Here is a 26,181-nt window from a genome sequence, read left to right on the forward strand (position 1 = left end):
ATGTTGTGAGATGCAAGGGATTATGGTTAAAGGAATTGATCCTGTGTAGAAGAGAGGGGCAAAGAATAAGTAAAGTTGTAGGATTTCTGTGAAATTTTCTCCAGGATGGAATCTAGAAAGTATTGCCAAAAACTATGACATTTTGAGTGAGATACTGGAGGTGATGAGGACACATATGGTGTTTTCTTTAAGGCTGCCCATGAAGGCAAGGGATACAGAAGAGAAAAACTGATTTGGGGAGCTCACAGCTGGCAAAGAAGATAATGTTTAAGAATGAGATTTGGATTTCTTGGTCAGAGCTTAAAATATAGGCATCACAGGCTTCTAGCCAGGGTTGGGATGTACCTAACAATGGCTGGTAAGCACATATTTGCCTGGTGTTACGCAAGTCAAATCTAAATCCAAACTAAAATGGTTGAGGGAAGGAGAAAATTGCCTGTGTATTTCTACCAAAGCAAATATCATAAAAAGTAGTTGCAAGAAATAAAAGCACCAGTTTTGAGATATTCACAAATTTATTAGATACAAAAATTCAAGAAAATTAGCCAGTGGTAAGTAAATTCCTAGACTTTAGACAGTTATACACAAAAGCCCATACAACAAACATGAGGAATTAGCATCCTAAGGGAAATAGTTAATTTTGATATTTATAGATATTTTTGTGGCTTAATGGAATAAATCTCCTGACTAGAATATGGCTTTGTATTGGCATACATTATTAAAAAAAATAACACAAATTCAAATCTGGCCTCAGACACCAGCTGTATGACCCTGGGCAAGTCACTTAGCCCTCATTGCCTAACCCTTACCACTCTTCTGCCTTGGAACCAATGCATAGTATTGGATGGAAGGTAAGGGTTTAAAAATATAATAGAGAAAGGAATAAAGGATTAGCATTACATATGAAGAATGCATATTGGGGAAACAAGGTGGCTCAGTGGATTTAGAGCTGGACCTAGAGTTGGGAGGTCTTGGGTTCAAATCTGAAGTCAGACACTTCCTAGATATATGACAGTGGACAAATTAGTTAACCCTTATTATCTATCTCTTACCACTTTTCTGCATTGGAACCAATATGCAGTATAGCTTACAAGATGGAAGATAATTGTTTTTAAAGAATGAGTATTGATATGAAGAAGAAAGTTTTGTGATAAGCTCTTGGGCAATGATAAATAAAGGAAGAAACAAGAGTGATTTTGTCATTGGAGTTTACCATAGCTTACCTGGACAGAAAGAGGAAATAGATGAAGAATTCAGAAAAGAGATGGCAAGGCTAGCATAGAAGCATAATACAGTCACAATGTATAATTATTCAGACATCTATGGGAATACTTTACAGTAAAAGTAGAGCAGGTAATGATTTATTGGCATCTTTTAGTGATAATTTTATCCATCAAGAGTAGGAGTAAAAAAAATTAGATAATTTTCCTTTGGATCTCATTTGTCATAACAGCAAACAAATGATCCTTGAAAATAGAAATAGGAATTGGTTTCTGTAGAAGAGAGAGGAATCATAGAAAAATCTGCTTTGAGACCAATGTTTTGGAAAAGTAGAATTCAATGAGTTAAAGAGGAGGATGCATCAGATCCCAAACAAATTATGAAGGGGAAAGAAATCTTAGATAGATGGGAAATTCCAAAGACATTAAGAAAATAGTTCCAGTGGAAAAAAATGGAAATTTTCCAAAGAGACCATTGTAGATTATCAGATAGTCAACTTAGATGAGAAAAAAAATAGTGAAGAGAAGATGAATATAAAAGCATGAAATGGTTCCTTAAAAATAATGTTGAGTGTCAAAGCTCAAAGTAAATACTAGTTGCCAAGGGAAATTAAGAATCTCCCTCAAAAGGTATTTATTGTTATGTTTTTTTTTAATTATTGCTGGTGCCTTAGCTATATTAGAGGCAAGGAAGATGATCCAAGGAGACACAGGACTACTTCTCAGAGAGAATGGTGCAAAGAAAACTGACATCAAAGAAAAAGCAGAGAACCTTGAGACTAGAGGATAGTTTTTGAGTCATTTTTCAGTTGTGTCTGACTCTGTGATTTTGTTTGGGGTTTTCTTGGCAAAGACCATGGAGTAGTTTGCCATTTCCTTCTTCAGTTCATTTTATAAATGAGGAAACTAAGGCAAATAATGTTAACTGGCTTGCCTAGCTAGGTAGTATCTGAGGCCAGATATGAACTCAGGAAGATAAATCTTCCTGAATCTAGGCTCATCACTCTACCCATTGTGACACCTAATTGGCCAGAGACTAGAGGACCGAGTTGAGTATGGATGGGGGAGTCTAGAAGATCTATACCTAGAATACCTAGTTCAAATAAAGATGTACTTAGCTTCCTCTGAAAAATTCAAATCACTTGTTCCAAGTTATTTGTACTGAACTGGTTGATGTAGCTTGGCTATTGTTGTTCAGTGGTTTCAGTTGTAACAAACTCTGTGACACCATTTGGGTATTCTTGGTGGAGACACAGGAGTGGTTTGCCATTTCCATCTCCATCTTATTTTACAGTTGAAAAAAAAAACTGAGACAAACAGGGTTAAGTGACTTGTCCAGGATAACCAGCTAGTAAATGTGTGAGGTCAGATTTGAACATGTCTTTCTCACTCCAGATTCAGTGCTCTATATACTGAGCCATCTAATTGAGCCACTGCTATTTTTCCACATTTCATACCTGAAATGTCTTATAGAATGGGAGAGATAATTAGAGATCAGAGTAGGGCAAAGATTCTGATTTACATCTACCTAAAAAAAAGGTAAGAAAATGGAAGCTGAAAACTATGTGCCTGCCAGTTAGCTTAACTGAGATTTCTGGTCACATTTTAGAAAAGTCTGTGAAAGAGACAGTTAAAGATCACTTAGAAAAGGAGGTTTTGATCATAATAAGTTATCATGGCATCATCAGGAATCAGTCATGACTGATAATAATTATTTCTTTTTCTGACTAGGTCATTCAACTGGTAGATCAGGGGAATTCCATAGATATAGTTTTGCCTAGACTACAGAGGGAACAGTTATTTACTAAGTTTCTATTTTGTGTCAGGCACTGTTAAGTATTTTATAAATATCATCTCATTTGATCTCATATATTCTGGGTGATAGGTGCTGCTACTATCCCTATCTTAAGTTAAGGAAATTAAGGCAGGCAGAGGGGTAAGTGACTTGTTCAGAGTCATACAGTTATTATCTGAAGCCATATTTAAATTTAGGTCTCCCTGACTCTAGGACCAGATCTCTTGTCTACTGAATCAGCTACTCACTCAGTAAATCATTTGATAAAGTATCTCATGCCATATTTTGGTGGAAAACATGGAGTGATGTAGACCAAGTGATAGTAGAATCATCAGTGGCTGAAAGACCCTGCTCTAAGAGTAATCATTAATGGTTCCAATGTCATCTCGGAAGGAAGTCTCCATTAAGACACAAGCAATGCTTCACTGATCTCTGCAGTTCATTTGGCTGTTCATGCTTTTCAAAGAGTAAACCTCATCTATAGTTCCATGTCACCTGTTGGATTATTTTTATACTTCTCTTGCTTGTAGCTGATGACAGCTGTTATCACCACAACCAGGGGCAAGGAAGGTCAGAGATCACACATATAAAGAAAAGGAAGGGCTATATATCCATGTTATGGGTCACACTAAACCGCCCTGAAAGTCTAAAAATGAGCTTAACAAGGGAAAAAATACCCTAAAATGGTAAAAACAAACACCACTTTAAATAAAGCCTCTTTGCTTAAAGATAAAATACAGCAGGACTTCTACACAGCATGCAAATAACCAACTGAAAATAAATTAGCCAAAAGACAGGAAATTCTCTCTAATTTCAAAAGGTGATTTTAAAAAGTTTTAAAAATGCTACTGTACATTAAAGTTCAATAAACTTCAATCGACCTAAAAAAAAGTATTGTTGACTTGGAAAAAAGACATAGATGGCACGCTTGTACTTGGCACAAAGCTAGGAAGAATACCTGATCCAGATCATCAAGACTATGTACAAAAAGTATCTTAATAGACAGGGATATTTGTCACTCTAATCTAAAATAGGGACAATTGTAGTTAAACACTTGAATTCAGAAATGTGACTTCACATGGGCAAGATGGAAAGGCATATTTAGATATCAATTTGAAATAAAAATGTGAAGATTACAGTGGGCTGCAAGCTCAATGTGAGTAAGCAATGTGATATGACCAAAAAAGAGTTAATGTGATATTAGGTTAGACTGAGAAATAAGGATATGACTATCGCATAGGGATTACAGCTTGGCAATTAGGAAGACAAATACCTTATGAATGCATGATGTATAAAGATCAGTTGAAGGAATTGGAAAATGTAGGAAAGAGATGACTTAGAGGTAACATGAAAGTTGTTTTAAAATACTGGAATGACCAACATTTGGAAGAAGGTTAGATATATATTGTTTGACCTCAGCAGGCAGAACAAGGAACAATGGGTGGGTGTCATAAAATGGCAGATCTAGACTTGGCATCCAGAACAACTGCTTAACAGAGGCATCCCAAAGTGGAATGAACTACTTCTAAAGGGTGCCACTTCCTCTTTATTAAAGATTGTCATGTATAGATGACCACTTTGGTTTATTTTTTGTAGATAGATTTTTGTAGATAGCCACATAGGTCCCTTCTACCTCTAGAATTTTGTTATTCTTTCCCTAATAATGACCTTTCATCCCCATTTCCTTTTTTTTCTTATTTATCTTTTTGAAAATCTAGTGCCTAGCACAGTGCCTGTCAGAGAGTTAACACATATTTTATCAATTGATTACCTGATCCCCTACCTTTTAGTACTTTATCTAAGATGGGCCATAATGTGGAGATATTTCATTAGGGTCCCATTGTCAGGACTCCCTTACTCCATTTTTCTCTCCTCCTCTTCCCATGCTTTTTTCCCCTTCCCCTCCACCCTTTCTCTTCCTCTAATCTTTACTACTTTCTCTCCCTCATTTCCTCATCTTCACTTCCCTTTCTTTCTCTTCCTTTCTTAGAAAACTACTATGTCTTTTATTCTTCGTTTCCCTTCATTTATTTTTTTTTATAATTTTCCTTTTCCTCATTTATGTCTTCTTTCAAGGAAGAAGACAACAAATATTTTTCACAAGGCCTACTATGTGCCAGGCAATATGCTAGGTGTTTTACAAATATTATCTCATTTGAGACTCAACAACCATCAATCTTGGTACATAGGTGTTACTGTCCCGTTTCATACAATTAAGGAAATTGAGGCAGACATAGGCTAAATGATTTGTCTAGAGTCACATAGCCAATAGAGATCTGAAGCCAGTTTTTTTGACTGTAGGCTCAGCACACCATTCGCTATGCCACCTAGTTGTGTCTTAAAAAGATTTTGCTTTCGATTTCCAAAGGATAACATACAGGAAAACTTTGTTTTTCCTGTGGAGAAACTTAGAACAAAAGAAGCTTTAGACCTCTTTCTATTGTCATCTTTCACATTCCTTAGCTACTTCAGCCCTCTCTAGATGTACTAGAAAGAACTTTGCCATTGAACTTCTTTAGAAAACCTGAATTCAAATTCCACTTGTGATCCTGGCAATGTCTATTGCCTTAGAAAAGTCATTTAAATTTTTTTGGATCAGTTTCTTCAATTTTAACATGAGGGGATTATGATAAATAACCTCTGAAGTCCCACCCAGCTATAAATCTTTGTTTTCTCTGGTCTAAGGGCAAAGATTGGCAGGTGCAAACCTGATTAATGTCTCTGCTAATTCAAACAAACAAACAAACAACAACAACAACAAAAAAACAGAAAACAAAAACCAAAAAGCAAAAAAAATTTTTGAAATCTACTTCATCAGACCACTGGAGTGGTTTTGCTTTTGATAATTCTAATATGGCAAAGTTGGGCTGCCCTGCTTCTCAGGCATGTGCATGAATGAGTGCTCCCTGTTTCTCACTTAATGGATAATCTGCTAAAAAGCTACAGTGTTCAATTTGGAAGGAGCAAAGACTTGTTTTTAAATGATGTAGGCAGAGTCCTTAGTTGGTGTTATAAATCTTTTCCTGAAGACCATGAGTCAGCTAATGACTAACCTGGCCTGTATGTTCTAGATAGAGAGCTAGTTGTGTGGGGAGACATTTTCAGAGATGGCAGTAATTCTCTGTACCCGTTTATTTTATTTTTAAAAATCACATCATCTGTGTCCTACAGGTAGCGAGGATGTTAGTGACAAAAAAAGTGTGACTTTCTGCATTAGCAGGGATCATGATAGTCTTGTTATTTTGTTGTTTTTATTCTGTCATTTCTGTCATGCCAGACTCTTTGTGGCTCAATTTGAGCTTTTCTTGGCAAAGATTCTGGGGCAGTTTGCTTTTCCAGCTCAGTTTATTGATCAGAAAATTGAATCAAACATTGTTAAGTGACTTGTTTAAGGTCACACAGTTAGTAAATGTCTGAGGTCAGATTTGAGTTCAGGTCTTCCTGACTCTAGACTGGGTGCTCTACCCATCGTGCCACCTAGCTGCCCATATCATATAGTAAAAATAAAAGAGCTTATGGGGTTAAAGAAGCAAATTATACCTGAGTTTCTATCTACTGTTATCAATCGAGTTTCATAAAACACAATTAAGGAAAACTTTTTCCTGGACATCATTTGTTCTTTTTGGTTCATATTCTCTAATATTTTATATGAGTATTTTATTTCCAAGAGAATTACCTGATTTAGATAATTCATGACAGACAATTTGATAGTAGTTTATAGAATGCTTGACTTGGAGTCAGGAAATTCTGAATCCAAGTCGGGCCTCAGATGTTTCCTAGATGTGTGACTTTTGATAAGTCACTTAATTTCAACCTTAATTGCCTCATCTCTAAAATAAAGAAAATTGTTGTGAGCAATCAAATGAAGTAATATTTATAAAGTATTTTGCAAATTAAAAATAATTAAAAGCCTTTGACTAGTGTTAGAATTATTATTAAGCATTGATTCTTAAGCAAAGAACAATAAGGGCTAAGAAATTGAAGTTAAGTGACTTGCTCAGGGTCATACAGCTAGGAAGTGTCTGAGGCCATTTTTTGAACCATGTTATCCTGACTCCAGGACTGGCTTTTTTTCATTGAGCCAGGTAACTATCCCATCCTTTGACTTAAATCTTAAAGAATTATATAAATACTTCCTATTATTAAAATATTTGATTATCATTTTATCCTCATTATTTATTCATTTAGATTATATGTAGCTAGATACCTAGTCCAAATTCATTCTGTTCCCTCTCTCATCAGTCTCTGGACACTATATTATAGGGAAGTCAAGATCACTCTTTTCCTTGAATTTGGGGTAATATCAGACTATATAACTCAGTTCATTTCCCCTCTTATTATTAACATTAGTTTTGTGATATTCCACACAAGGTACTATGAACAGTAGACCTTTAGCAATTTAATTCTCATGATATTGCTGCAACATGATGAAATGTTAAAATAGCTTAATTTTGCAGATTATATAATTCATCAGAACATTCCTTTGGTGAATAATTTATTGTCTGCTCCATATTAAATTTACTTTGTCTACCTAATTATGGATTTGAAAATCAGAGAGTCAGTTATTTAATGTTAATTTAGTCTTTATCATCCACTAGATACCAGGTTAAAGACTATCAATACAAAGAAAAGCAAAAAAGTAAGCAAACGAATAGAAAATAGTCCTTGCTCTCAAAGAGTTCATAGTCTAGTGGAAGATACAGCATCTAAACAACTTTGGGAAAAGAAAATATATATAGGATAAATTGAAGATAATCTCAGAACAAAGAAACAAAGGTTAATAAGAACTAAAAACGCTTTAGCTGAGGCCTGATGGAATCCTGGGAAGCCAAGGAGTGAAGATGAGGAGGGAGAAGATACTAGGGATGGAGGACTGCCAGGGAAAATGTCTAGAATTCAGTGCTGATTTGATAGTAGGAAGGATTGGAGTAGGGTGGACACTTAAGTCAGTGAAATCAACAGGTGTAGCAATAAACAAGGCATGGGGTGATGAGGCTTATATCATGTGTCAATATTAGAGACAAAAATTATATATGCAATCAGCTGGTGTAGTGGATAGAGGGGCTGCTCCTAGAGTTTGGAAGATCTAAGTTCTAATCCAGCCTCAGACATTTATGGATAGTAAGACTCTGGGCAAGTCACTAAATCCCTTTTTCCCTTAGTTTTATCATCTGTAAAAAGGAGAGAACAGCTCAGACCTCTCAGACTTGTAAGGATCAAAAAATATCATATAAAATTAATATTGTTAACCTTTATACAAAAGATGGTAGGGAATCAGAAATGACAGGATTTGAATATTGATTGAATATGGAAGAGTTGATGAGGGAGAATGCAGAGTCAATGGTGACATGTATGTTGGGAGTCAGGGGGACTAGTCGTTATATTAATATTTAAAGTCTTTTGACTGTCAACTTTTTTCTAAAATAATCTCAAGGAAATTTTTGATATGGACTTATTTATAAAAATATATGAGAGCTGTTATTTCCTCATGAGTACTCAAGGGAGTACTTAACCTATATGACTAATGGTGGGGCTTCTGAAAATAGCATGTTCAAATAATTTAGCATGTAAATATTTCTGTACATAAATTTTTCAATGCACATTTTTATGTTAGATGCCTTGAAATCTTTACAAACTGATGTTTCATTTTAATCTTCTTAGGTTGGTATCTCATGCATGCTACCCACTTTTTAAGGACCAAATCTTCAACAATAATGGCTGTGACATGGCAAGTCGATCTGATGGACGGGGGAAAAGGCATGCCACAAAACCATGTCCAAACAACATAGAGAAATCTAATCGAATATACCAGTGTTCTCCTCCGTATAGAGTGTCTTCCAATGTAAGTCAAAATTAGAAATACTATAACAATTTTATTTTAGCCAATAAAGCCAAAAATATGTCCAGGAACTATGAATATTTGGTATAAAATAAATATCAAGCTTCCAGTTAAAAGTATATCATATATGCTTATAGTACCAGTTGAAAATCTCTCATTCATGTGTACTTCATTCTACTCAGATCAACCTGTTAGCCAGGACATACATTCTGAGGAATGAGATTTTGCCTCCTGATTTAATGGTTCTATAAAAAAAAAATGATCCCCCATGTCTAAAATATATCCCTACCTCACCAGATAGAATCCTTAGTTTCCTCAAGATATAGGTAACTGGCTAACTTTTACATGTACTCTTTTCTAAATAACTTCCATAGATAACTTTATCTTTGAAATTATTTTGTACCAATTTGCATATGTAAATGTATGTATGCATTTATGTTATATCTTTTACTCAACATGATTAATTTTTCTTGTATAATGTAAATCCCTTGAGGGCAGGGACTCTTTCTCAGTATTCCTAGCATCTTATACACAGTTGGTACTTAACCAAGTATTTTTTGAACTTGTTACATTATCGATCCTATCTTTTTTCCTAAAAATTTAATTGTGATCCATGTTCTCTCCCTTCCACACACCCAATGCATATTTCCACATTCATCATGTTGTAAAAGAAGACACATATCACATACAGTAGGGAAATTTTTATGGAGGAAATAGAGTAAAGAATGGCATGTTTCAGTCTGTACTGGGACTCTATCAGTTCCTTCTATGGCAATCATGAGGTTGTGCCTGATTGGATCAAGTACACAGTGAGACCAAAAACTTGTGCCTAAAGCTGGGGCTAGAATTTGATCAACTCCTGACCTGATCAAGTTTAGAGTGATATCTAAAGCTTATGCCCAAGTCTTTAAGCTATGGGTATCTGAAGGGTTAATTGAAGTAGCAGTGGAAGGAGGCCCTCAAAGCTCCCAGCCCTCAGGCCATCATACCACCTTGGAAGAACTAAAACTGGGGGAAGCCCCACCAAAATAAGGTAAGGGCAGCATCAAGGAAGGACTGAAGTTTAAGAGGGTAACCCAGAATTTTAAAGTGCTACATAAATGTCAATTACTATCATTTTAAAAATGGTTGAACAGTTCACTAGGAAATAATCTTAGATTAGTTTTATAAGAATGAATGGGAGAAAAAAAAGAAAAGAGATGTCTACCTAGGTAAAACCTATTGAAATCTAATTTGCATTTGTTCTCTCCTTTCTTGTCAAAATTATTTATTATATTGATTTTCTTTTCAAGATTTCTTATCAATATTTAAGTCAGTATCAATATGATTTAGTTATCAGTGTAAGATCCTCTTCATTATTGAACAACAATCACCACTTTAAAGTCCCACGTGTTAAATAAATGTTTGTACAAAGTCTCAAAATTATGATTCTTTGTGTTCTCTGAGCCCTTTTCTGTATGACATTATGATCAGAAAATGATGAATTTCACATTTCTGATGTTCTGCATTTGGCTAAGAGGTTTTTATAATCTATGATGTTTTCAGTTTTTGTGAGGGTGCCATATACGACTGAGAAAAAGATGGATTTCCTTCTCTACTCATTTAATTTTCTTCAGAGGTCTATCATATTTAATGTTTCTAAAACTCTATTTATCTACTTTTTATGTTATTTATTTTTATTTAGTTAAGTTCTGAGAGGGGAAAATTAAAATTTCCTACTAGTATAGTTTTACTTTCTACTTCCTCCTCATTTAACTCATTTAACATTTGCTTTAAAAATATGGGTGGTGGACTTCCGGTCAAGATGGTGGCTTAGAGGCAGCAAGAGTTCAGACCTCTGAAAACCCTTCCTTACCAATCACAAACTGAATGCTCCCAGGACACCAAAATTCAAACTGAACAATAGGATAGACACGGGGAACCCTCCTCCTGGACCTGGATCGAAAGGTATGGTCCCCCCAAAAGCCAGAACCTTAGATCACTCAGATCTAAGGGGTAGGCAGAAGGAAGGTCCCAGGACCCATCCCCCCCAACCCAGAGAGTTGAGCCCACAACAGCAGGGGGAACCTCAGGATTGGCAAAAGGGCCTCAGGGCTGGCTATTCTGAAGGACTCACCTTGAAAGCAAGGTGAGTCAGTCTCCGGGGCACCCAACACAGACGACAGGGAAACATAGGGAGAATGGGGAAGCCTGTAACGCCCTGGATGTGTCCTCTCATCTGAGTCTCAAGGGAGGTTCCAGCTTTAGGGCACCAGCTGAACCCAATCCCATCATGAGCCCTCAGAGCTTCTGAAAGGACAGAAACTTCAGGGCCAGCAAACGGGTTGCTCGGAAGGGGTTACATTGAAAGTAACCTGGGCCAGTATCTGGGCATTCAACACAGATTGTGGAGGAGGAGGTTTTTTGGTTCTGGGATCATTCAGCCCACACCTACTGAACTTAATCCCATCAGGAGCCCTCAGAACTCAGGGAGGCCAGGACCCCTCCCCCCTTAGAGAGCAGGGTCTTCTGAAAGAACAGAAACCTCAGGGCCAGCAAAGGGGTTGCTCCAAAGGGCACTCATTGAAAGTAACCTGGGCTAGTCTCAGGGCACTCAACACAGACTGTAGAGGAGTTGTTTTTTTTTTTTTTTTTTGCTTCAGGGCTCATTTGGCCCAAACCAGCTGAACCTAATCCCATCAGGAGCCCTCAGAGCCCAGGGAGTCCACCAGCCTCCCCCCTTAAACAGCAGGGTCTTCTGAAAGAACAGAAACCTAGAGGTGGAGTCAAGATGGGGGCCTAGAAGAAGCATAGACCTGGCAGCCTGGCCAGAACTTTGGAGATCCTCCATATTTGCTCCAGCCGTCGAGGAAGTTTAGAACACAGAGCAAACCCAGCCAAACCAAGTTGAACTTAATCCCATCAAAAGTCTCCAGAAAGCAGGGAAGCCCAGGTTCCACACCCATCCTCATTGACTACTGTACTTTAAGCCAATCAAGCCTCCAGAGGACAGGGAAGCTCAAACCCCCAACAACCATCCCCCAGAGACTACACCAAGAGATCTTCTTTTAAAGCTCCAAGAGGGGGGACTGATAGAAGTCCCCCCCAAAAAAATGAGAGGAACGAGAGCACAGACAAATACGGGGAGTAAAGAAGGGGTGAATTTGAGCAAACAACAGAAAAAGAAGAAAGAAACTACAATAGACAGCTACTACTCAGCAAATGGAACAGAAGGGGAGAGATCAGCAAACGATAAACCAGAAATCCCAGCGAATTGGATACAGCATGTGGAAGAACTCAAAACACAACTAAGAGAGACTGAAGACAATTGGGAAAAGAACTTAAAAATTAAGATAAGTCATCTGGAAACAGAGGCACTTGAACTAAAATGGGAAAATAGTGTATTGAAAGCCAAAATCAACCAGCTGGAAAATGAGGCAAAGGAGATGAAAGATGAGATAAAGAAGATGAAAGATGATCTTCAAAGAAAATCAGACCAGAAGGAAAAGGATGACCAAAAAGCCAGAGATGAAATCCAATCTTTAAAAACCAGAATACAACAACTGGAATTAAGTGACCTCACAAGGCAGTAGGACACTATAAAACAAAACAAAAAGAATGAAAAAATTGAGGAAAATGTGAAGCATCTCATTCACAAAACAGACAATTTAGAAAATCGTTCAAGAAGAGACAATTTAAGAATAATTGGACTACCAGAATACCATGACAAAAGAAAAAGGCTGGACATAATACTACAGGAAATTATCCAGGAAAACTGTCTTGAGATCCTAGAAAAATAGAGATTGAAAGAATCCATAGATCACCCCCTGTATTTAATCCCCAACTGACAACACCAAGAAATGTTATAGCCAAATTCAAAAACAATCAGATGGAAGAAAAGATATTACAAGCTGCCAAGAAGAAGCCATTCAGATATCACGGAAACAGGGTGAAGTTAACACAGGATCTGGCTGCATCCACACTGAAGGGCCGAAAGGCATGGAATACGATATTCTGGAAAGCAAGGGAACTAGGTCTACAACCAAGAATAAAATACCCATCAAAACTGAGTATATTCTTACAGGGGAAAGTATGGTCATTCAACACAACAGTCGAGTTCAAAGCATTCATAAATAAAAGACCAGACCTGAAAAAAAAATTTGATGTCCAACCACAGAACTCAAGAGAATCATCAAAAGGTAATTAAAAAAGAGGGGAGAAAAACAAACAAAACAACAACAAAAAAAAATTTTAAGAGACTCAATAAGTTAAAATGATATGTATCCCTATAAGAAAAGAGGTCACTGGTAACTCTTAAAAACTGTTGCTATCACCTGAGCAGCTAGAAGAATTACACTCAGAGGGAACAGTGAAAAACTGTATAGGATGAAAGGACAAGACATAAATAGGTACACAGATATATGCATGCATAAATACTTATACATGTGTATGTATATATATATATGTATATATATATATATATATATACACACATACATGACTAGAGCTAAAAAAAGAGGTTATGACTAAAATGGGAAAAGAAACAAATGGGGGTAAATTTATATGTCACAAAGAAGCTCATGGTGGGAGGAGGGAGAACATCGATACACTGGAAGGGTAAAGAAGTTGGAGATGGGAAATACTCAACACTTACATACTTTGAAACTGACCCAAAGAGGGAAGAACAATCCAATCCATTGGGGAAGAGAATAGATCTGCTCCCTATAGGGGAGTAGAAGGGTAAAAACAGAATGGTGGGGAGGGAAACAGTACAAGGGAGGGAGAGGGTGTAGGGGGGGGATTTTAAAAAAGACTATGGAGGAAAATAAGGGAGGGAATAAGAAGGGAGGGGGCAGAAAGGGAAGTAAAATAAGGGGGGGGGACTAGGGGGACTGACTATAAACAAACATTGGTATAGAAGGAAATAGTGAAAGAAGAAAAGGCAGGACCAGGAGTAGAAATCAAAATGCTGGGAAATACACAGCTAGTAATCATAACTCTGAATGTGAATGGAATGAACTCACCCATAAAATGCAAGCAAATAGCATAGTGGATTAGAATCCAAAACCCTACCATATGCTGTCTGCAAGAAACACACATGAGGAAGGTAGATACGCATAGGGTAAGAGGATGTAGTCAAATCTATTGGGCATCAAATGATAAAAAGAAGGCAGGAGTAGCAATCATGATATCGGACAACGCCAAGGTAAAAATAAATCTAGTTAAAAGAGATAGGGAAGGTAATTACAGGCAGGATAGACAACGAGGAAATATCTGTACTCAATATGTGTGCACCAAATGGCAGAGTATCCAAATTTTAAAGGAGAGACTAGAGGAGCTCAAGGATGAAATACATAGAAAAACTATACTAGTGGAAGATATGAACCTTCCCCTATCCAAAATAGATAAATCAAATTAAAAAAAATAAGAAAGAGGTGAGAGAAGCAAATGAAATCTTAGAAAAATTAGAGTTAGTAAACATATGGAGAAAAATAAATAGGGACAAAAAGGAATACACCTTTTCAGCAGCACATGGTACATTCACAAAAATTGACCATGTACTAGGGCACAAAATCATTGTAAACAAGTGCAAAAGGGCAGAAATAATAAATACAACCTTCTCAGACAACAATGCAATAAAAATTATAATTAGTAAGGTTACAGGGAGAGATAAATCAAAAATTATTTGGAAATTAAAAAGTATGATTCTCCAAAACCAGCTAGTTAAAGAATAAATCTTAGAAACAATTAATAACTTCATTGAAGAAAATGACAATGGTGAGACATCCTTTCAAAACCTATGGGATGCAGCCAAAGCAGTACTCAGGGGGAAATTTATATCCTTGAGTTCATATATAAACAAATTAAGAAAGGCATAATGAATCGGGCATGCAAATTAAAAAACTAGAAAGTGAACAAATTAAAAATCCTCAGATGAAGACTAAATTAGAAATCCTAAAAATCAAAGGAGAATTTAATAAAATTGAAAGTCAAAGAACTATTGATTTAATAAATAAGACTAGAAGCTGGTACTTTGAAAAAACAAATAAAATTGACAAAGTACTAGTGAGTCTAATTAAAAAAAAGGAAAGAAAAAAACAAAATTGACAGTATCCAAGATGAAAAGGGAGACCTCACCTCTAATGAAGAGGAAATCAAGGCAATCATTAAAAACTACTATGCCCAATTATGTGACAAAAATATGGCAATCTAAGTGATATGGATGAATACTTACAAAAATATAAATTGCCTAGACTAAAGAAGAAGAAATAAATTACCTAAACAATCCCATATCAGAAAAAGAAATTGAACAAGCCATCAAAGAACTCCCTAAGAAAAAATTCCCAGGTCCAGACAGATTCACAAATGAATTCTATCAAATATTCAAAGAACAGCTAACCCCAATACTATACAAGCTATTTGACAGAATAAGCCAAGAAGGGGTTCTACCAAATTCTTTTTACGACACAAACATGGTACTGATCCCAAAGCCAGGCAGGTTAAAAATAGAGAAAGAAAACTATGGGCCAATCTCCATAATGGATATAGATGCAAAAATCTTAAATAGGATACTAGCAAAAAGACTCCAGCAAGTCATCACAAGGGTTATCCACTATGATCAGGTAGGATTCATACGAGGAATGCAAGGATGGTTCAATATTAGGAAAACCATCCACATAATTGACCATATAAACAAGCAAACCAACAAAAATCGCATGATTATTTCAATAGATGCAGAAAAAGCCTTTGACAAAATACAACACCCAGTCCTATTGTAAACACTACAAAGTATAGGAATAGAAGGGCCTTTCCTAAAAATAATAAACAGTATATACCTAAAACCATCAGCAAACATTATCTGCAATGGGGAAAAATTCAAAGCATTCCCAATAAGATCAGGAGTCAAACAAGGATGCCCATTATCACCTTTATTATTTAATATTGTACTAGAAACACTAGCATTAGAAATTAGAGAAGAAAAAGAAATTGAAGGTATTAAAATTGGCAATGAGGAGACCAAGCTGTCACTCTTTGCGGATGATATGATAATTTACTTAAAGAATCCTAGGGAATCAACCAAAAAGCTAATCGAAATAATCAACAACTTTAGCAAAATTGCAGGATACAAAATAAACCCACGTAAGTCATCAGCATTTCTATATATCTCCAACACATCTCAGCAGCAAGAACTAGAAAGAGAAATTCCATTTAAAGTCAACCAAGACAATATAAAATACTTAGGAATCTATCTGCCAAGACAAACACAGGAACTATATGAACACAACTACAAAACAGTCTCCACACAATTAAAACAAGATCTAAACAATTGGAAAAACATTGATTGCTCATGGGTGGGACGAGCTAACATAATAAAAATGACCATGCTACCCAAACTTATCTATTTAGTGCCATACCCATTGAACTACCAAAAAACTATTTTACTGAATTAGAGAAAAACATGAAGAAGTTCATTTGGAAGAATAAAGGATCAAGGATATCTAGGGAAATAATGAAAAAAAAAAACACAACGAAGGTGGCCTTGTAGTCCCAGATTTCAAACTATATTACAAAATAGCAGTCATCAAAACAATTTGGTACTGGCTAAGAGACAGAAAGGAGGATCAATGGAATAGACTTGGGGTAAATGACCTCAGCAAGACAGTCTGACAAACCCAAAGACCCCAGCTTTTGGGACCAAAATCCAGTATTTGATAAAAACTGCTGGGAAAATTGGAAGACAGTGTGGGAGAGATTAGGTTTGGATCAATACCTCACACCCTACACCAAGATAAACTCAGAATGGGTGAATGTTCTGAATATAAAGAAGGAAACTACAAGTAAATTAGGTGAACACAGAATAGTATACATGCCAGACCTTTGGGAAAGGAAAGATTTTAAAATCAAGCAAGACTTAGAAAGAGTCACTAAATGCAAAATACATAATTTTGACTACATCAAATTAAAAAGTTTTTGTACAAACAAAACCAATATAACTAAAATTAGAAGGAAAGCAACAAATTGGGAAATAATCTTCACTACAAAAACCTCTGACAAAGGTCTAATTACTCAAATCTATAAAGAGCTAAACCAGTTGTACAAAAAAATCAAGCCATTATCCAATTGAAAAATGGGGTAGGGACATGAATAGGCAATTTTCACAAAAAGAGCTGCTATACAAGTTTTTGTATATTTAGGTCCTTTCCAACTATCTTTGATTCTTGGGATACAGACCTAGTGTATTGCTGGGTTAAAGATATGCATAGCTCTATGGTTCCAGATTATTCTTGGGAATAGGTGTATCAGTTCATAGCACTACCAGAAGTGTATTAGTGTCTTAATTATTCTATATCTCTTCCAGAATTAATCCTTTTCCTTTTTTGTCATTTTAGTCCATCTCATGGGTGTGAGACGTACCTCAGGGTTTATAAATTTTCATTTCTTTAATCAGTATTGATTAGGAACATTTTTTTATATAACTAAAGACAGTTTTAATTTCTTCACCTGAGATTTGCATGTTCATTCATTTCCTTTGATCATTAGTATTGTTAGAGATTTGACTCAGTTTTCTATATATTTGAGAAATGAAGTCTTTGTCAGAAAGATCTGACAAAAAATATTTTCCCCAGTTTTCTGCCTTTTGCTCTTGGTTGCATTATTTCTGTTTGTAGAGAAACTTTTTAATTAGCCAAAGTTATCAATTTTCCATTTAATAACATTTTCTTTCTTCTTTTTAACTAAATTCTTCCCTTATCCATAGGTATGACACATAAACTATTTTGTGTATCCCTAATTTGTTTGTGGTATCATTCTCTATTTCTAAATCATATATCCATTTTGACTTTATCTTAGAGTTTGGCATGAGATGTTAGCCTTTGCTTAATTTCTGCTATACTTTTCCCCCTCATTTTCCCATCAGTTTCTGTCAAATAGTGAGTTATTATTCTAAAAAAGCCTAGATCTTTGGATTTGTCAAATTTTAGGCTACTGTGATCATTTATCATTGAGTGTTGAGTGCTTAGTCTATCCACTTGTTCTCCACTCTATTTCTTAGCCAGTACCATATTGTTTTGATAGTTCCTGCTTTGGCCTGAGATGTTGATTGTAACCACTGCTTTTTTTTTAACTTTGGCTGAAGGATAATATATTTAGATCCAGTCCCTTTCCTTTTCACAATGTGCATATCTTTGTTTCAGAGGTGTTTCTTGTAAACATTCTTTTGTAGGATTCTGTTTTTTAATCAACTATACTAATGTTTCCATTTTATGTGTAAGATCATCCCATTCATAATTATAGTTATAACTCTGTACTTTCCTCCATATTATTTTTCCCCATTTCTTATTTCTCTCTCTCTGCCTCTCTCTGTCTCTCTCTCTTTCTCTCTCCCCCCATTTTTCCTTTTATTTCTCTCCCCCTCTCCCTCTCCCCCCACTTTTTTCTTTCATTTCACCACAAACTCTCCCAAACACTTTTATCAGCTTCTCTTCTATCATCTCTTCCTTTCTACTTCCCTATAGAACAAGGTATATTTCCACACCCAATAGAGTATGTTTGTTATTCTTTCCTTTAGCCAATTCTGATAAGAAAACGTTTCAAGTTGTAAGGGTTAAAATTATGGCTGAGACTGAATGTAATAATATTTTTTGGTTACCAAGCATTTTATTTATAAAATCTTATGAACACCCAAGTCAGCTGGAAATTTTATGTTGATTTTAATTGATAGTGGAGGAGATTAAGGAGAAGGAAGAAGGAAAGGAGTAGGTTTTCTCCACCCCCCTTCCCCCCACCTGGCTGGTATAGAGATTAGGAGATAAAGTTTTGGAGTATGAAGGAGGAAGGAGTCAGGCTTGAACTCCAAAAGGACTAAGCCAAGATGCCCAGACCTGAAATCAGCTCTAAGGCAAAACTCACCACCAAACCCAGACAATAGCTGCCACCAAGCCAAGATGTTGGGATGCTTAGCATACTGACAGCCAGAGTCATCTCTCTGGGAAAAGAGGAGGAGAGAGGAAGTGATGTGCCTTATATAGAGAGTTTTACATCACTTTCCTGTGTCTCATCTGTACCAATGATGACTTAGCTTGACTTGACTTAGGACAGCCCAGAGGTCTGTCCTTTTTTCTGCACATGTCTGTTGAAGGTCATTTCCTTAGATAATTGAATCTTGAGTTTGATGCAGACCTTCCAAATCTTGTTAAACTAAGAAGGGAGGAGAAATATAGAGTTTCCAAGAACTGATTCTGTTACTCCAAGTATCTCCATTGTTACTGATCAGGAAATAGCTAAATCAGATTTTCTAAATCTACCTCTGATTAGGGTGGAATCATTTAAAATTCACAAAGTGTTGGCTACAAGACCCTTATCTTCTCCACATTAAAAGTTCTTTATGACTCTTTCATGTTTATAATATTCTACCTCTGCTTTCTTCCTGATTCCAATGCATCCCTTAAATTAAAATTATATATACACACACACACACACACACACACACACACACACACACACATATATATATATATATGTATATATATATATATATATATATATAATTCCATTATACTCAATCCCCACCCTTGCCCTCTATCTGCTCTGTCTACTAGTGTATACTCCTTCTAACTGCCCTAATGATGATTTAGTCCTTGGGAGATACAAGTATCATCTTCTCATATAGTCAACTAAATAGTTTAACATTATAGAATCCCTTATAATTCCTCTTTTCTATTAATACTTTAATTCTTCTGCTAAGTCTTGTATTTGAAAATAACATTTTCTCTCTAGTTCTGGTCTTTTCATCAGGAATGTTTGAAAGTTCTATATTTCATCAAATATCTATTTTTACCCAACAGATTATACTCAGTCTCACTAGTCAGAGAATTGTTGGTTGTAATTCTAGCTCCTTTGCCCTTAGGAATTTTGTATTTCAAGTCCTTTGCTTCTTTCATGTATAAGCTGCTAAATATTGTGTGATCCTGACTGTGACTTCACTGTATCTGAATTATTTCTTTCTTACTGCTGCAGTATTTTCTCCTTTATCTAAGAGCTCTACACTTTGGCTATAATATTTTTCATTTTCAAATTTTCATTTTGAGATCTCTTCCAAGAAATGACTGGTAAATTCTTTAAATTTTTATTCTATCTTTTATTTTTAGAATAAGGATAGTTTTCCTTAACACTTTCTTGGGAAAAAAATATGCCTAGGCTCTCTTTTCATCATGGCTTTTAAGTTGTACAATAATTCTTAGATTATTATTTCTCTTAGATCTGTTTTCCAGGTCAATTGTTTTTCTAATGAGATATTTCACATTTTTCCCCATTTTTTAAAAATTCATTTGATTTTGTTTTATTTTTTCTCAATGGTTCAGGGAATCATTAACTCCATTTCTGTTTGCTCCCTTTTCCATTTGGCCAATTCTACTTTTTAAGAAGTTGTTTTCCTCTTTTTTTTCTTTTACATTTTCCCATTTTTTTTCCTTCACCAAACCATTGACTCTTTTTTTCTCTTATTCTCTTACATTACTTTTATCTTACTTTCTTTCATCATTTTTTCTATTCTCTTGCATCCTATTCAGTTATGTTCCCAATTTTTCTTCTACTTGTATTATTTGGTTTTTGAAATGTCTTTTGGATCTTTTTTAGGCTTAATACCAATTCATATTTTCTTTGAGGCTTTTCATGTAGCCCTCTTGACTTTGTTTTCTTCTTTTGAATTTATGTTTTGATTGTTCTTGTCATCATAATAACTTTTTATGGTCAGGCTTTTTTTTTGCTCATTTCCCAAGCCTATTTATTAACATTTAGTATTCAGAAAATGTATGAAGGGGGCACTGTCCCAAGCTTCAGTTTGTTGTTGTTATTGTTGTTGTTGTGATGTTTTCAAAAATACTTCTAGAGATCTAGTTTTAGTTTCTTCCATAATGGTGAGATCCAAGGAGAAGTGTGTTTGCTACTCTCCTGGTCTCTGATTTGATCTTTGAGGGACTATTAGTACTCTTTTCCAATATGCAACAGTGACCTAGGTTCATATTTCCGTGTGGTTGTGCTATCCAGTGTACTAGTGCTCTTCTTCACCCTGGGACTATGAATCAGAACCACATATGAGCAATGCAACAGTCTTACACTCAGTGCCACCAAAGTCTCCCCTGTAATCCTTATATTCTCCTTCTGAACAGTTTGCCATATGAAGGCTGAGAGCTATGGAATTAAAGCTATTGAATCATGTTCAGTTGCTCCAATGCCTGTGCTGGCCTGCCAGGGTATTGCCTACTGCTGCCTTACTAGGGGTCCTTCCTGTAGTTGACTGTGCTCCACTCTCTCCCAAATGAGATAGATATTTTCTGTATATATTTTAAATTAGAAAATTATTTCTCACCATCCTTTCATTGGTTCTATTGCTCTGGAATTTATTTCAAGGCATTATTTTAAAGTTGTTTGGAGGGAAATTTGGGAGACCTCAGAAAAACCCCTTTCTTTACTCCTCCATCTTGGCCCCCGAACCCTTTTCCTTTGTAATACTACTATTACTACAGAGGCAAAATGGGCTACACAGAACTGTGTGTCATTTAGTATTTTTATCTGTTTGTTAGGTCAGAGAAACCAGAAAGTTCATTTTGTGAATTTTATAACCAGCTTCTTGGTCAGAAGCATTTCCCCTCTTAATCATGCTGACTTTCTAAGTGAATATCTACACTATGAAGATCATTATGGGATTTATCTTTGCATATATCAAGGTTGTCTCTGATGAAAATGTGAAGTGGTTGTCAATAGCAGCACATATCTTTATAGTCAGTCATATAATTGTCTGAGCTATAAAGGAACTGACTGAAAGATACTTCTGACTATTGTTGTTTACAATAAAAAAATTTTAAAAGAGAACATTTGACACTGGACAGCATATTGAAGCCTTTACAACTTTCATCAAATAAAATATTTCCCTTACATTTGATAATATTGCATAAATTCCCATCAGAGATATTACCTTGACTGATGATGCTAAGTGACAATGAATCATGGACCAAAATGTAGAGGAAAAACCTATTATGAGACCTATGATGAAAGGGAAAGATATTTGGTGGACACACTGCCTACAAGCAATAACTTAGATTTGAAAAGGGATGAAAAAGATGTTATAGAAAGCAAAAATAAATTGGGTTTATCATGTAGTGAGAGTGAAGGAAAATAGTAATGAATTACCCTCCTGCTGACCTGGCATTTATACTATTAAAAAAAAAAGAGAAAGCTACATTGTGTATTTCTTGATGACTTTTTATAGTCTGAGTAATTTTAGCTTACATTTACAAAGTACTTTTAAGATTTGCAAAGTACTTTCCCTATGTTATCTTATTTAATCTTCACAAGGACTCTGTGTGGTAAGTATCATTATTATCCTCATTTTCTAGATGATAAAAGTGAGATTCGGATTAGTAATATGAATTGCTAATAAGTGACAGAGTCAGGATTCAAAGTCAAATTTTCTTGACAGAAGTCCAGTCTTCTATCTACTATACCACCTACTTTCTTATTAGAGTACTCTCACCCATGAAATAATGGATTCATTGAAATATAAATGTAAGAAAGTCTATTAAAAAATTGGCCATATCTTAGTATATATGGATTTGAAAGTGGCAGAAGGGTTTGCCTACAAGGAGATTAGGATAATTTTAAAAGTTTTCTTTTCAAGGAGGGAAATTTAACCTTAGAACTCTCACTGAAACATGATGAGATGAGACTCATAAATGGACCACTTCTGGAGAGAGCATACTGTATTCTAAAGGAAATAGGCAAAAAGTAAAAATGCAGTATTTGGAGTATAAGAGCACATTAAGGTGATAAACTTTTTATGAGGAAATTCTGAAACCAAAAGGGCAAAATCAAAGTGTACAAAACCTGAATGAAGATAGAGATAGAAAGAGGAAAAAAATAATATCATTTGAGTGTACAATGGATCACTTAGACAGTAAGTAGGATTCATGTAGAATTTGGGAAGAAGACAAAAAGCCTGCAATAGAGCTAAAACAGGAATAAAGAAGACTAGAATCTAACTCAAATTTCATTTTATGAAAAAGCATTCATACAATTTCATAGCATTGTAATATGGTAAAGATAAAAGTGCAGTATATTCTCATTTTCTGCCAAAGCCTTAACAATTTATAATTTCTTGGTTTGGCTTTATAACACAAGTTTCAATAGCCTCTCCCTCAGAAATTCTAGATACTCTTATTGTGTTTCTGAGGGGTATGTAATGTTGAAGTGACAGTTTGACATTCTAGGAGATATTTATGAGAAGACTGAAAACTTTCATTCTTGAGAGGCTACTAAAGGAAATGTAGACAAATGAATTTATCTCATCTTGCAAAGAAAAATGAAGACAGTTCTTCAAAGGTTACTTTAGTTGGAGTTTTGATAGAATTGAATGGTGGGACTATACACAAGTGAGAGAAAGTTAGCAATGGGGATAGTGCCTGGACCTGAAATGAGGATAAGTCAAGTTCAAATCCAGGCTTGGACACTTACTAACCATGCAATCATAAGCAAGTCATTTAACCTCTGCTTGCTTCTGTTTACTCATCTACACATTGGAGATAATAATAACCCCTGTCTCCCAAGGTTGTTATCAGGATAAATTGAGATATATAATATTTTCCAACTGCTTTGCAAACCTTAAAAGTCTATATAAATGCTAACTCTTATTAAGAACTAGTGACTCAGTCAGTCAACAAGCATTTATTTATTTAGCTTAATATGTACACTGCACCATGCAAGGAAAACAAAACCAGTTCCTTCCCTCATGTAGCTTTCATTCTAGTGAAAGAAGACAAAATGGTCAATAGCTATTATCATAAAGATATATATATATATATATATATATATATATATATATATATATATATATATATATATATATAAACTAGATAGAAGATAACCTGAAAGGGAATGTAATTAGCATCTGAGAAAACTAGGAAATGTCTCTTGTTGAAGGTAAGGCTTAAGATGAGTCTTGAAGGAAACTGAGAAATCTAAGAAATAAAGGTGAGGAGGCATAGTGTTCTAATGATGGGAAAGAGTGAAAAGACCTAGGGAAGGCAAGGCGTGACAAGGTGTATTGTTTTTCAGAGACAAGAAGTTAGCTAAGTTTATTAAAATTTAGAGTGTATAAAAGATTTGAAGATTGGAAATTTGAAAGGAGAAAAGAAAGAGGAGCCAAATTATGATGAACTTACTTCAAATGGGGGGGGGGGAGGATTTAATATGTTGTAGGGATTAAATTAGGAGTTTTGACAAAATAAGAGAGCAGCTTTTAATAACTTAAGTTTTAATGAGAATATAGTAGAGTTGTAAATTAATATTATTCCTTTAAGCCAAAGAAAAGAAAGCTAGCAGCTGTTAACATTTAACAATTTAGTTTAATTAAAACAGAGATAGCAAAAGAGTATGGTAAAATGAATATAGTAAAGGAAAGAAATATAGTGTAATAGGGTGGTATTGGGGATGAGATCTGATGGATATATTTGGGCCAATATCAGATTGATAATTGTGATTTGGGAAGGCCAACAGAAACCCAGTCCAGGCAGAGCCAGGACTGAGACCAATACACACAGATAGCAAACCACAATGACTGGGAGTGTATTTTATCAAATTAGGAAAAGGTTGAGAGGGTAAGGGGAAATCCTATCACTAAGATTACTAACTAAAGTAACCCAAAATCTAATTCCTTTTCATGAAGGATCTGCTTAGAGTTAAGTTCCTGCACTAACTCTCTGATAAGCTAAGCTGTAAACTCAGTCCCTGTACACCTATTCTACCCTAACCCTCTTGGTGTTAAAGGAGATACTGGCAAATACCAGATCAGGCAGGAATGTAGGGGAAGATCCTGAGTCCAGATGGACTTGGACCTTAGTTTACCAACAGCTTCAGATGACAGGGCAGAGACACCTTCCTCAGATCTTCTTCAGGACATATAGCACACAACCAGCAACCCAGCAGTAACAGGATTGGGTCAAACTCCCAGGACTTGGCAGTCACACCCTCCAGGATCAAATTCAGACTAAGTCCCTGAGGTTTTTTCCAGCTTAGTCTCCCTTTTCAAGATTCCAGAATTCTCTCTTCTGCTAGTCTCATGTCACTGTGTTCTGCAAACCTAACTCATCTTTTCCTTATAAAGGTTCCCTCCTTTGCACAAAGCCAAAATTTTGTTGGAAACAATATTTTGGCATTTGTGCACAAACAAACTTAAATCCCACCTAAACTAAAATTCTTATCCAAAATAATAAGCAGCCAAACTCACTAATCTTATTCTATCTAGCACTACCTTACTTTAAGGATTCAAACCAAGGAAAGGAAAAGGGAAAAAAATATACAAGAAACAGTTTCAAAGTTCAAAATACAAAGCAAATATATGCAAAAGCAAAACAAGCAAAAAAATCAAAATAGAAATACAAACATAAAACTTCATACAAAACAATAGTCATAAAATATTCTTATAAACTAATACAGAAAAGAATCCTATCAAAACTATTGCAATGTATAAACACAAAACTTAGAAAATTTTGAAAAAGTACAATAAACACAACATTGCATAAGTTTTTACAAAAAAATTCAACCAATACATCAAAACTTACTAATGCAAAATACATTCAAAAGTAGATGAAACTTCAAAACAATCTAATTTTAAATCAATATTTTATTATCATTATACAAAACTCAATGAGAATATAATAAAATGAATATAGTAAGGGAAAGAGATATAGGAAAGAGGTAGAGAAAGAAATTTTCTAATGTCTATACTAGTTATCCTATAACTACCTATAATTACTACTTAAACTGCCTATTTCTACCTATAACTACCACTAACTACCATTAGAGAAAGTCCATCTGATCATCCTTCAGATCATCTCACCAGGCAGAATCAAAATCTATCTATCTGATCTCTCTCTCTCTCTCTCTCTCTCTCTCTCTCTCTCTCTCTCTCTCTCTCTCTCCCAAACACCTACTAATCACCAACCAACACCACCAGTAACCAACCCTCAAACACCACCTCATGCCTTGCAGCCAACTTCCCCACAACTGCCAGCCCTAACTGTCAGCAACTGACAGACCCAACTATCAGCAACTGACTCCTTTTATAACCTTTTCCTAACTCTCTTCCTGTCTCTATGCTTTCTATTTCACTGTTGACTGTTTAATCCCCACACACCTCTATGGTATGAAAACCTCCAGATCCCCCATTAAATTAAAAAAGGAATAAAGAATTCCTTTTTAAAATGTGAATATTGGAAGTTATGGGGAGTCATTGGAATTCACTGAGCATTGTATGTGTGTGTGTGTGTAGTATACTCAGATATATACTTTGGAAA

General features: G+C 35.4%; 1 protein-coding gene across 3 annotated transcripts in view; it reads left to right on the plus strand.

Moving 5' to 3' along the window:
* Positions 1-26,181, plus strand: part of TINAG (tubulointerstitial nephritis antigen) — a 218,157-nt gene that overhangs the window by 78,356 nt on the left and 113,620 nt on the right. For all 3 annotated transcript variants that reach the window (XM_001364593.5, XM_007484121.3, XM_007484122.2), the window contains exon 7: positions 8,677-8,857. In XM_001364593.5, the coding sequence (XP_001364630.2) occupies positions 8,677-8,857 (181 nt within the window). The remainder of the gene's footprint in view (positions 1-8,676; positions 8,858-26,181) is intronic.

The sequence above is a fragment of the Monodelphis domestica genome, chromosome 2 (assembly GCF_027887165.1).
Source record: "Monodelphis domestica isolate mMonDom1 chromosome 2, mMonDom1.pri, whole genome shotgun sequence".
NCBI lineage: Eukaryota > Metazoa > Chordata > Mammalia > Didelphimorphia > Didelphidae > Monodelphis > Monodelphis domestica.